The sequence below is a fragment of the Saprolegnia parasitica genome (assembly GCF_000151545.1).
Source record: "Saprolegnia parasitica CBS 223.65 unplaced genomic scaffold supercont2.103, whole genome shotgun sequence".
Taxonomy (NCBI): Eukaryota; Oomycota; class Saprolegniomycetes; order Saprolegniales; family Saprolegniaceae; genus Saprolegnia; species Saprolegnia parasitica.
The window spans coordinates 57,122-66,497 of NW_012156497.1; the positions used below are offsets into that span (position 1 = coordinate 57,122).

At 57.0% G+C, this 9,376-nt stretch overlaps 5 protein-coding genes across 5 annotated transcripts in view; 3 read left to right on the forward strand and 2 right to left on the reverse strand.

Annotated features, from left to right (window-relative positions):
* Positions 1 to 84: 84 nt before the first annotated feature.
* SPRG_13570 (hypothetical protein) lies at positions 85 to 1,134 on the forward strand (the record flags this gene model as incomplete). Its single annotated transcript, XM_012352625.1, has 3 exons — positions 85 to 164; positions 218 to 446; positions 501 to 1,134. 3 exons carry the CDS (start codon positions 85 to 87, stop codon positions 1,071 to 1,073), a joined length of 882 nt encoding a protein of 293 aa, XP_012208015.1. The 3' UTR covers positions 1,074 to 1,134.
* A 403-nt stretch (positions 1,135 to 1,537) lies between these two features.
* On the reverse strand, positions 1,538 to 3,454 carry SPRG_13571 (AGC/RSK protein kinase; the record flags this gene model as incomplete). Its single annotated transcript, XM_012352626.1, has 9 exons — positions 1,538 to 2,192; positions 2,243 to 2,444; positions 2,494 to 2,524; positions 2,576 to 2,653; positions 2,702 to 2,800; positions 2,846 to 2,945; positions 2,995 to 3,095; positions 3,144 to 3,281; positions 3,332 to 3,454. The coding sequence occupies 9 exons, from the start codon at positions 3,452 to 3,454 to the stop codon at positions 1,538 to 1,540; spliced, it is 1,527 nt and encodes a 508-aa protein (XP_012208016.1).
* Positions 3,455 to 3,742: 288 nt separating this feature from the next.
* On the forward strand, positions 3,743 to 6,749 carry SPRG_13572 (TKL/RAF protein kinase). Its single transcript, XM_012352627.1, has 15 exons — positions 3,743 to 3,781; positions 3,826 to 3,915; positions 3,961 to 4,155; positions 4,207 to 4,211; positions 4,266 to 4,392; positions 4,449 to 4,545; positions 4,596 to 4,693; positions 4,744 to 4,845; positions 4,899 to 5,122; positions 5,171 to 5,288; positions 5,379 to 5,459; positions 5,508 to 5,600; positions 5,649 to 5,815; positions 5,871 to 6,606; positions 6,655 to 6,749. Exons 1-15 carry the CDS (start codon positions 3,761 to 3,763, stop codon positions 6,661 to 6,663), a joined length of 2,163 nt encoding a protein of 720 aa, XP_012208017.1. The 5' UTR covers positions 3,743 to 3,760; the 3' UTR covers positions 6,664 to 6,749.
* Positions 6,750 to 7,220: 471 nt separating this feature from the next.
* On the reverse strand, positions 7,221 to 8,618 carry SPRG_13573 (TKL protein kinase). Its single transcript, XM_012352628.1, has 5 exons — positions 8,593 to 8,618; positions 8,383 to 8,547; positions 8,229 to 8,330; positions 7,937 to 8,175; positions 7,221 to 7,881 (listed from the first exon to the last, which is right to left on the reverse strand). Exons 1-5 carry the CDS (start codon positions 8,611 to 8,613, stop codon positions 7,287 to 7,289), a joined length of 1,122 nt encoding a protein of 373 aa, XP_012208018.1. The 5' UTR covers positions 8,614 to 8,618; the 3' UTR covers positions 7,221 to 7,286.
* Positions 8,619 to 9,237: 619 nt separating this feature from the next.
* The window catches only part of SPRG_21296 (hypothetical protein), a gene marked incomplete at both ends in the record, with an annotated part of 1,900 nt that continues 1,761 nt past the window's right edge, over positions 9,238 to 9,376 (forward strand). The window contains one exon of the mRNA XM_012352652.1: positions 9,238 to 9,369. Coding sequence (XP_012208042.1) covers positions 9,238 to 9,369 — 132 coding nt within the window. The remainder of the gene's footprint in view (positions 9,370 to 9,376) is intronic.

Below are 9,376 nucleotides of genomic sequence, written 5' to 3' on the forward strand. Positions count from 1 at the left end.
CAGACCCAAGGCACGAAGAACTGGAAGCTGTACGCGCCGCTCGTGCCCCTTGCTGGCGAGCACAGCGGTGACTTTACGCAAGACATGATTGGCGAGCCGACGATGGAGCTGACGCTGGAAGAAGGCGACTTGCTCTACTTCCCGCGCGGCGTCATCCACCAAGCGTACGTACATATCTACCTCTCGGACCCTCGCCTCATACGCAGCGTGGCCTTAGGTGCACGGGCAGCGCGTTCTCGACGCACGTGACCATCTCGATCTACCACCACAACTCGTGGGCCAACTTTATGGAGGTCGCCCTTCCCCGCATCGTTCGCCGCGCGTTCGAGCACGACATTGAGTTTCGTCGCGGCCTCCCCGCGAATTGGCTCTCGTTCATGGGCACGCAGTTTGACGGCGAGACCAAGGCGGCGACGCAGTTCATGTCCAAGTGCAAAAACCTCGTGGTATGTTCTGTCGTTTGATGTCATGTGTTGGAACGCGATCCTCTCTGTCTCTAGTCGCAACTGCTCCAGCACGTCGAGATGACCGACATGCAAGAAGCCGCCGACGAAGCCGCGCTCGACTTTGTGCAGAACCGCCTTCCGCCGTGGCCGATCACGCCGCCGACGCCGCCGACGATCTCGGCGCTCGACCCGAACGCCAAAATGCGTCTCCCACACAAAGCGTACATGCGCCTCGTCGTGTCCGAGATGGACGGCATGGACGTTGTGACGCTGCACCACTCGCTGCACAACTGCCGCGTGCACCACATGGGTGTGTGCTCGTGCGGCGACAAGGACGAGGACGACGAAAATGACAGTGACGGTCACGACGACGATGACGACGAGGGCGACGACGACGACGACGATGATGATGACGACGAGATGATGCACGAGATGGCGCCAGGCGACATGGTCAACACGGGCATTGCGTTCCCGATCGACTGCTTCCCCGTCCTCATGCACTTGTACAAGACGTCGCCCGGCTTCTCGACGCAAACCGACCTCGCCCAGGTCGCCGACAGCGACGCGGTGCGTGGCGTGCTTCTGCGCTTGATGGCCGAGAACGTGCTCGACGTACAGCGCGCCTGAGCTACGAGACGCTTCAGCAAATTGTCTTTTATGACCATCATCCCATCGTGTTGGCGTTGAGAGCGTTGCACCAACTGTACGATGCGAGGTGGTTGTTGGGAAGGCGGTGCGTTCGGCGAGATATGGTCAACCCCGCGGTTGGCTTGCCAACGGAGGACCTCGATGGCAACGTAACAGGACTCTGGAACGAGATTACACCCGCGTTCTAGGGACCTGGTACATGCCAGCGAATCGAGTCTGCACTCTCGCCATCGATGCTGATGGCAGTGTCTCTGCCGCTGCCACTTGTATGCAACATGACGACCGACTTGGTTGCATTGTTTCACCGAGTGCGACTCGGTTGAGAGAGACGACGTTTATCGTCTGTGAGCTGTGGAACCAGGAGCTTACCAGCAGAAATAGAACTGCGCGCACGAATGCAAGTGCGTCTTCCAGACTCGAAAACATAGTATATCAAATTCGATTTAGGTGTAAGGCTTTAGCTTCAAAGGTGATATGTCTTGCAGCCGGACGTGGACTTCATATTCGGTAGCATGAGTGTTCTTGACCGCGTCGATCGTCTCGACCGATGGATTTTTCAAGATATCAATGACCTTGACAATGCTCGGGCGGTCTTGCGGCTCGATGGCAGTGCACCACTCGACAAGTTGACCGTACGCGAGTTGTACTTGTCTGGCCGTCTCGTCGCTGCCTCCATGTGTGGGCAGGCACATTTGACGGAGAATGGCGCCGAACGCATAAACGTCGGTGGCCCTCGTGAACATGGCGCTTGTGACGACCTCTGGCGCCACGTAGGGACGCTCCAGGTGGCCCATGTGCGTCACGACCGTCGATTCGACACAGCAGTTAAAGTAGGCGAGCTTGATGTCCCCGTCGCTGTTGTAGAGCACACATTCGGGCGTGAGGTAGCGAAACACCAATGCCGGGCCGCCTTTTTCTGGCCTGTGCAGCGCGTCGAGTGCGTGCGCCATGGCATGAGCGACCTTGGCCATGTCGAAATCGCGGTCTCGCAGGCGACTTTGAAGCGTGCCACCGTTCATGTACTCGATGAACAGTTGCGCCCCGCCCGTTTGGAATTCAAGATTCTGGATCTCCACAATGTAGGCAGACTTTGGAGAGCTAATACATACCGTACGTTGTGCAATGCAACCACAGAGGCAGTGTCGTACGCATTCACAAAAGCACGGAGTGCGCTTGTCATCATGGACGGCGACGTCGTCGTCTTGACGACCACCTTGCCGTTGCGCACGTCAAGCGCGGTAGCTCTGGGGTCGAGGTAGGGGTAGGTATCGCGGCTCTGACGTCTGTTCGTCGCAACATTCCGAGCCGTTGCGTCGTGGTCGGCATTGGTGCCGGAGCTTTCCGTGGGGGCTAGCAAAAGGACATGTTCAAAAGTTGCGACCGTACATGCTAGGTATACCGCTCACGGCCAAGTCCGTGGTCGTGAAACCCTACTTATATTATCAGGTGTCGACATCTACAGGCGCCAGTCGGTATCATACGCTCTGAGGTTGGTTGGCATATGAACTCTCTCGCTTCAGCGTCTCGAACAGTTCGCGTCGCCTGATGACCATCGGATCCTACGACATGTCATTGCATACGACGCGCCAATGTTGATGCAGAAATACCAATGTAGCAGTGTCGACGTCGGCGCCGCTAATGGCAAGAACATTCGCAATATTTGTGTGGCCCGCCTCCTGGGCGTAGTAGAGAGCCGTGCAACCGTGCTAAATTATGCCATGAGGGATATCCGTCTTGTAGCGCTCAATGACCTCGTCTGTCCAGTTGACTTGGATGTCATTCCTCTCAAGGAGCGCCCGCGCGATTTGCAAGAGGCCGCCTTTGCACGCAATATGGAGCGCGGTTTCGTCTCTACGCAGCGATGAGAACAATGCAATATCGTCGAGATATTCACTAGTACTGGTAGACGGCGTTGACATCGACGTCGTTCTGGTTCAGAATGGATTCCACAATGGCTTCCATTTGGGTGCGGCAGGCCAAGAGGAGCAGCGTTTCACCATTCTAGTCATCATCGTGACGCGAGTATTCGTACAGCTGCCAGCGGCGTACCAACGAGTGATTGACATGCGCGCCGTGGTGCAGAAGCAGATCCAGGATGGTGACGGCTGTATCCGGCTCGATACGATGGCCGCAGCTCGTGCGTAGTAGCAGCTGGCGTAGCAGGCGCTCGGGGAGCGTGTAGCCGTTCTAGACGCAGACACTCTGGTCAAGCACACGCAGGCCCGCTGGCAACGGACCTCGCAGCGGGCGTCACGGGCCAACGTCGGGTAATTGTCCATCTGTGTTCTCAGCGCACGGGCGTCGAGCGCCTCGACCGCCACCACGGCCGCGGCGACAGCGGCGCCCCAGTCATCGTCCATGACCTAAATTACACTGTGCTCTGACGTCACATCGTCGTCGCCAGGCAGCAGGATCTCACCAGTTCACACAACTTACTCAAAAGTTCCGGATACGATCCAAAATCGCACTACGCAAACCATCTTTGCCAATCAGAATCGTCCATCGGTCTTGTAAACGGCTTGGTATTTGTATGGGACCGATTCGGAAACTAATGAGAAATACGAGTCGGCCTTTTTTCCCTGTACAAATGGATGTGGACAGAAGGGCAATATCAATTTCGGGAGGTAGCGGACTTGCAGATTTCTCATTCTCTTCCGGCTGCGAAGATGGCGACGACGACGGCCGAGGTAGTGGCGGCGAAGGACGGCAAGCCGCTGACGCGTGTGCGTAGATCGACGTGTTTGCGGCCATCGGTCGCGGCGATATCGCCAGCGTCGCTCAGTTCTTGGCGTCGACGGGCAACGTCAACGTGGTCGATGCAGTACGACGGATGAGGCTCTGTGCCAGCGGCTAAGGCCTTTCGTAGGCCAAGACGACGAGCGAGTACACGTGGACGCTCGTGCATGCGACGCTCCACGCAGTCGTTACTGGCCGTCGCGTGCTCGAGGCGGGCGACCAAGCCGCGATGGCCCTCAAGGTGCAAGCGCTGCATGACCAGCAGCTCGCCATCTTGCAGCTCATTTTGCGCTGCGGTTTTAAGGCCGCCGAAGCGTGCGGCCAGGTACTCGACTCGCCCGAGAGTAGTTTTAGATGCGACGTGTTGCTTGTGTAGGACCTGTACGTGCGAAGAAGCCGCCGTGCCGCCGGCACAAGGTTCTTATGACGTCGTAGTGTGACGCTGCCGACCCTTGCGATTCGATGGGTGGAGCCACCATACACGGTCGCGTTCCTAGAGGAGCTCTTCAGCCCCGACAACGATGAGAGCGGTATCACGCCCCACATGTGCGACCTTGTGCCAGTATTGTCCAGAAGCCTCTTGGGATGGATTTCTTACGATGCGTCTTTTGGGTATAGGGCCAGCCGTGTGTCTTTGAGGCCGTCCAGCGCAACAACTTTGCGGCGCTGAAGCTTATTTTTCAACCGTGGCGTCGACGTGACGACGACGAACGTGGTATGCATCGCTTCTGCCTCCCCGAAAGAGCTGACATGGAATGCAGAGAGGCGAGTCTCTGCTCTACACGGCTGCCAAGTTGGGCAATCTGGATGCCTTTGATTTTCTCCTGCGCCAGGGCAGCGACGTCGACCGACCCATTGCACAGGTAGCAAGGTGCATCATAATGAATCGCATGCTCACAGGCGACCTGCGCAGAGCCAAGGGACGCCGTTGCACGTGGCTGCGCGACAGGGGCACCTCGCCATTGTCGAGCTCTTGCTTGACTGTGGCGCCGACACTTCATTGCGCGACAAGAATGTACGCTCTATTCGTTGCCGATGAATTTCGACTTATATTCTGTGAGAGAATAGGGCAACACGCCGCTCATGATTGCGCTCCGCCGTGACAGCGACGAAGTCATCGCCGCACTCATGAGCCGCGACGCTTTGTTCGCGCAGCACGACGACGCCACGAATAGAGACGCGCCGGGCAGCGTGTTGCACCCGGGCACGTCCAAGGGCCGCGACGTGGTCGTGAACGAGTTCAACAAAGCTCACGACCCGTCGAAATGGGCCGAGATCGAGGTCCTCTCGAGGTCGTGTGCGATTTGTCTGGCATACTGTGTGCTTACTTGCAAATGTAGTCAACCCAAGAAGCTCCATCCCGTCGACTCTGACCCGGAAGAGCAACGTATCTCGTTGGCACTCGAGCCCACGGCAGAGAATCGGCTTCGGAGCATCGACAAAGGTGACCTTCCGCTGGTAAAGAATTTGCGCATCGTCCATGGCTTCAACGACGCCAACGAAATGCTACTTGGGACGTACTCACAGACCAATGTGAATCTCGTGTAGGATGCTTGCGAGAGTATCCACATGGATGCTTCGCGCAGTGGCCACATCGATGTTGTCGACGGTCTGCTTGCCGCTTGGAAGGTCCACCCAGATTCCAATGTACATGAGCACAACGTCAATTTTGCGTAGAAAGGCCAGACAGAACTGGCCGCCGCAGTTGACAACTGGCGCCGTGTCTCGGCCCAAACCCTGCACAAGTGCATGTACCCGCGCCCGGTGCTGGTCAGTCATTGACCATATGTATCGATGGTCTTCAAACTCAGTCTGTAGGCGTCACTAGGCGCCATTGTCCTCGGCGAGCGTCTTTCCCGGCAAGACCTAGTCGACCACTATCAGGCTTCATTTTTTGGCCGCAAGGCATTCGTCTTGAAGGGGCCACGGCTGCCGCTGCGCTCCGTCACTAGCCAAATGCGCGACGAAGTGGAAGCGATGCAATGGTAAGTTTTGCATTATTTCCATTGCTTGGCGTCGATTAAATCTGTGCTTGGCTAGCTGTGCGTCCCCATATCTGCAGCCACTGATCGCGGTGATCGACAATGGCTCGTCTGAACCACTCGCCACGCTACCGAGCGGCGATGCTCTATACAGTCCGACGTTGCTCTTTGAGTACATGGACGGCGACTCTCTAGAGACGTACCTGCGCAAGAAGCGCTTGGGTCTCGACGTCCCACGCAGCTACACGCCCCTTGATGTTGCGTGGGTCGTCGCCAACGCGTTGCGCGATCTACACAGCCGCGGGTATTTCCATCGAAACATCAAGTCCTCCAACATTTTTCTGTCGTCGACGCACTACATTCGACTCGGCGACCTCGGCTCGGCGCGAACGATGAGCGACTCGGTGCCTCCGGACGTTGGCGCCAACTTTTGGACGGCCCCTGAACTTTTACGCGCTGGCGCTGAGAATCCCTATACCACAGCCTCGGACATTTACGCGTTTGGTGTCGTCCTCGCAGAGCTCGACACGGGCGACGCGCCGTATGCCGATGTTGCCGACCAGAGTCGAATTCTCCAACAAGTGCGCGACGGCAAGCTGCGCCCGAAGATGAGCGCGAACTGCGAGCCATGGTTTCGAAGACTGGCAATCGCCTGCATGGAGTTCTATCCATCCATGCGTCCGTCGACCGCCGGAATCGTTGCGATACTGCTCGCACACCGTGGTGACGACGCCAAGGTCGCGTCAACGAAAGCGCGTTTGTCGGCGACGATCAAAACACCGTTGGCGACCGAGGTGAATATGCGGTATGACTGACCATTGGTTTTCAAACAAGTGTTGTAGGCCATGTAGCATGCGGTGTCGCTCGCGAGCTCGGACCCAGCTTCCAGTTCTGATTTCCCAAATACTTGAACCTTTGAATGCGTATGATGCACCGTTTTGCATTTTTGATCGCTCAATTATGCAGCAGCTTGCACAACCTACAGGAGGGAGCAAGATGATATTACCCTGCTACTCCAGATGGTCGAAGAGACGTCGCCCGAGACGACTGCCCCTGCGGTATCGGGACCTTGCGATCGCGTGCATGCATGGCCGCCGAGCCAAGCGCTCGCCCTACTGTGACCGAGATCATTCACCGTCTGGAGCGTCAGCTGCTTTAGCTGGAACGAATCGAGTTGTACACAAAGACATGATTGACTCCTAGCGATCGATGCAATCGATTATTCTTTTCTGCTGTTTGGCGTTCACAGCACACACGTTCAGAAGGCAAGGGTGCGTACGTAGAGCTTGCTACGGTGTACTAGCAATCCACTAGGAACGATCGCAGGTAGTAATACCAAGGGTCTCCACTGCAACCGAAGACGACGAAGCGACCTCACACGACACGAGTTCATACGGACACAGCGCATGCCGTTTGAGCTTATATATATATATGAACACAGAGTCGTTTTTGACAACACACAACTTGACAAGCACTACTCGACTGTGCTTCCGTCGCGCGACTTCTCCTTCAAAGTGTCCATGATCATCGACACCGCCGGGCGGGCGCTCGGATCCGTCGCTGTGCACTTGATGACCAGCTCTTGAAACCATGGAGGGCAATCGTCACGAAGTGAGGGACGCAGACCGTCGTCGTGTGTCGGCGCCGCCGAGCTGCCCCGGTAGAAATCGAGCTCGGCGAGAAGCACGCCAAACGCATAGACGTCCGAGGCGAAAGACGACCCGTGGAGCGAAACCTCAGGCGCCATGTAGCGCGCAGTCCCATGCACATTCGCCGCACCGCCTCGCAGCCAGCTAATGCCAAAGTCGACGAGCTTGACGCGACAATGGTCGTCGAGGAGAGTGTTTCCAGGCTTCACGTCGCCGTAGACGACACCCCTCGAGTGCAAGCAGGCGATTCCTCGGATGATGCCAAGCGCGATGCGATCCACCTCTGGCGGCGAGAGAGGAGGACCTTTCTCGAAGCGCTCGCGCAGACTCATTGGCATGAGCTCGAGGACCAACGAGACACGCCCCTCGTTCTTGTCGATGTCGACGTGCAGCAGCTTCACAATGTGCTCCGAGCCGGGTCTAGATCGCATTTTTTAGCAATTTACACCACGCTGCAAGTCGCTCGGTACCGTACCCCACCATCCGCCCCAGCATGAGAACCTCGAGCTCGTTCCACACCGACGGGTCGAGCACATTGTGGAACTGCTTCACGGCCACGTCGCGGCCTTTGAACGTGCCCCGATACACTTTGCCAGACGAACCACGACCCAACTCGGTTTCGTGCATGACCAAGTCGTCGTGAGAGTCGTGTTTGTTGAGCGCGTCGATCACTTCTTGCTCACCACCCAGTGCAATCCTGAGCGGCGTGTTGCCCTATTCTCTCACAAAATATAAGTCGAAATGCATCGGCAACGAATAGAGCGTACATTCTTGTCGCGCAATGACGTGTCGGCGCCATATTCAAGCAGGCGCTGGACAATGGCGAGGTGCCCCTTTCGCGCAGCCACGTGCAACGGCGTCCCTTGGCTCTGCGCACGTCGCCTGTGAGCATGATTGATTTATTATGATGCACCTTGCTACCTGAGCAGTGCGTTGGTTGACGTCGCTACCCTGACTCAGAAGAAAATCAACGGTATCCAGATTGCCCAACTTGGCAGCCGTGTAGAGCAGAGACTCGCCTCGCTGCATGCTCTCTTGGAGAGGCGCGTCAATGCCGTCAGTGGAGAGCTCCGCCAAGGTGTCGGCCTAATCGTGATGAGCAAGCGACGAGCAATGCTATCGTTTGCGCACCGACACGAGGTCGCCGCCCATCAGCTCTCTGAAATTCCAAATGGCTGCAATCGAACCTAACAACCCATCGATCAAACTTAGCGGGATGCAGCCGAGATACGTAGGGTCGCTCGATTGTCGCACTTTAAACGTCTCGTCGAACTTAGTCTACTCCGTGATTTAGCGCACTAGGTTCCTGGAGGCATGGCTGCTCAGTACCGGGTAGGTGCAATGTGCCAATGGCTATCGAGCTCCATGGTGCACTACATCGTTTTGCAAGCTGCATCGCCAGGTGGCCGGTGCGGTACGTCGAGCCATGCACGACACCTTGGCGTTTTCTGCTCCACAGTCCCTGCCTCTTTGGCGCTTGGCTGCCGTAAGGAGAACGCAGTGGTGAGTGCATTTTGTCTAATCACATACATGCACTGTGCGGACAGACAGAGAGGCCACTGCATTCTTAACGCAGGGATTGCAGTTGCCGTTGGTTCGTCTTTAGATGGGATGGTACTGTTGCTACCTGGCAGCGGTAGCGGTATAAGCCTCGGTGCCTCTTCAAGAAAGGCGCTCGGAGAAACAAAGCACCAATTATCCGGACGTTATACGGATACCGGCGACGGCCAAGCAAGTGGCACATTCGGCAGCCAACTGGAGAAGATCCGTGGCTTGATGGTGGACGTGGACGGCGTCTTCTCGCACTTCCAGGCGACGCCGCTCAAGCTCAAGCGCCGTGCACCATCGGCGCCGACGGTCGCGAGGCGTAGCCCGCCGCAGAACCCAGCGCCGGCGCGCCGCCACCGAGTACCGT

Excerpts from the sequence above, each read along its gene's own strand:
- SPRG_13572 (XM_012352627.1), top strand. The coding sequence starts at position 3,761 with ATGGCGACGACGACGGCCGAG. Across the intron at positions 5,289-5,378 it reads ACAAAGGTGACCTTCCGCTG|GATGCTTGCGAGAGTATCCA; the intron begins GTAAAGAATTTG and ends AATCTCGTGTAG. Across the intron at positions 5,601-5,648 it reads TGTACCCGCGCCCGGTGCTG|GCGTCACTAGGCGCCATTGT; the intron begins GTCAGTCATTGA and ends CTCAGTCTGTAG.
- SPRG_13573 (XM_012352628.1), bottom strand. The coding sequence starts at position 8,613 with ATGGGCGGCGACCTCGTGTCG. Across the intron at positions 8,331-8,382 it reads TCAACCAACGCACTGCTCAG|AGCCAAGGGACGCCGTTGCA; the intron begins GTAGCAAGGTGC and ends CGACGTGCGCAG. Across the intron at positions 7,882-7,936 it reads ATGCTGGGGCGGATGGTGGG|ACCCGGCTCGGAGCACATTG; the intron begins GTACGGTACCGA and ends AATGCGATCTAG.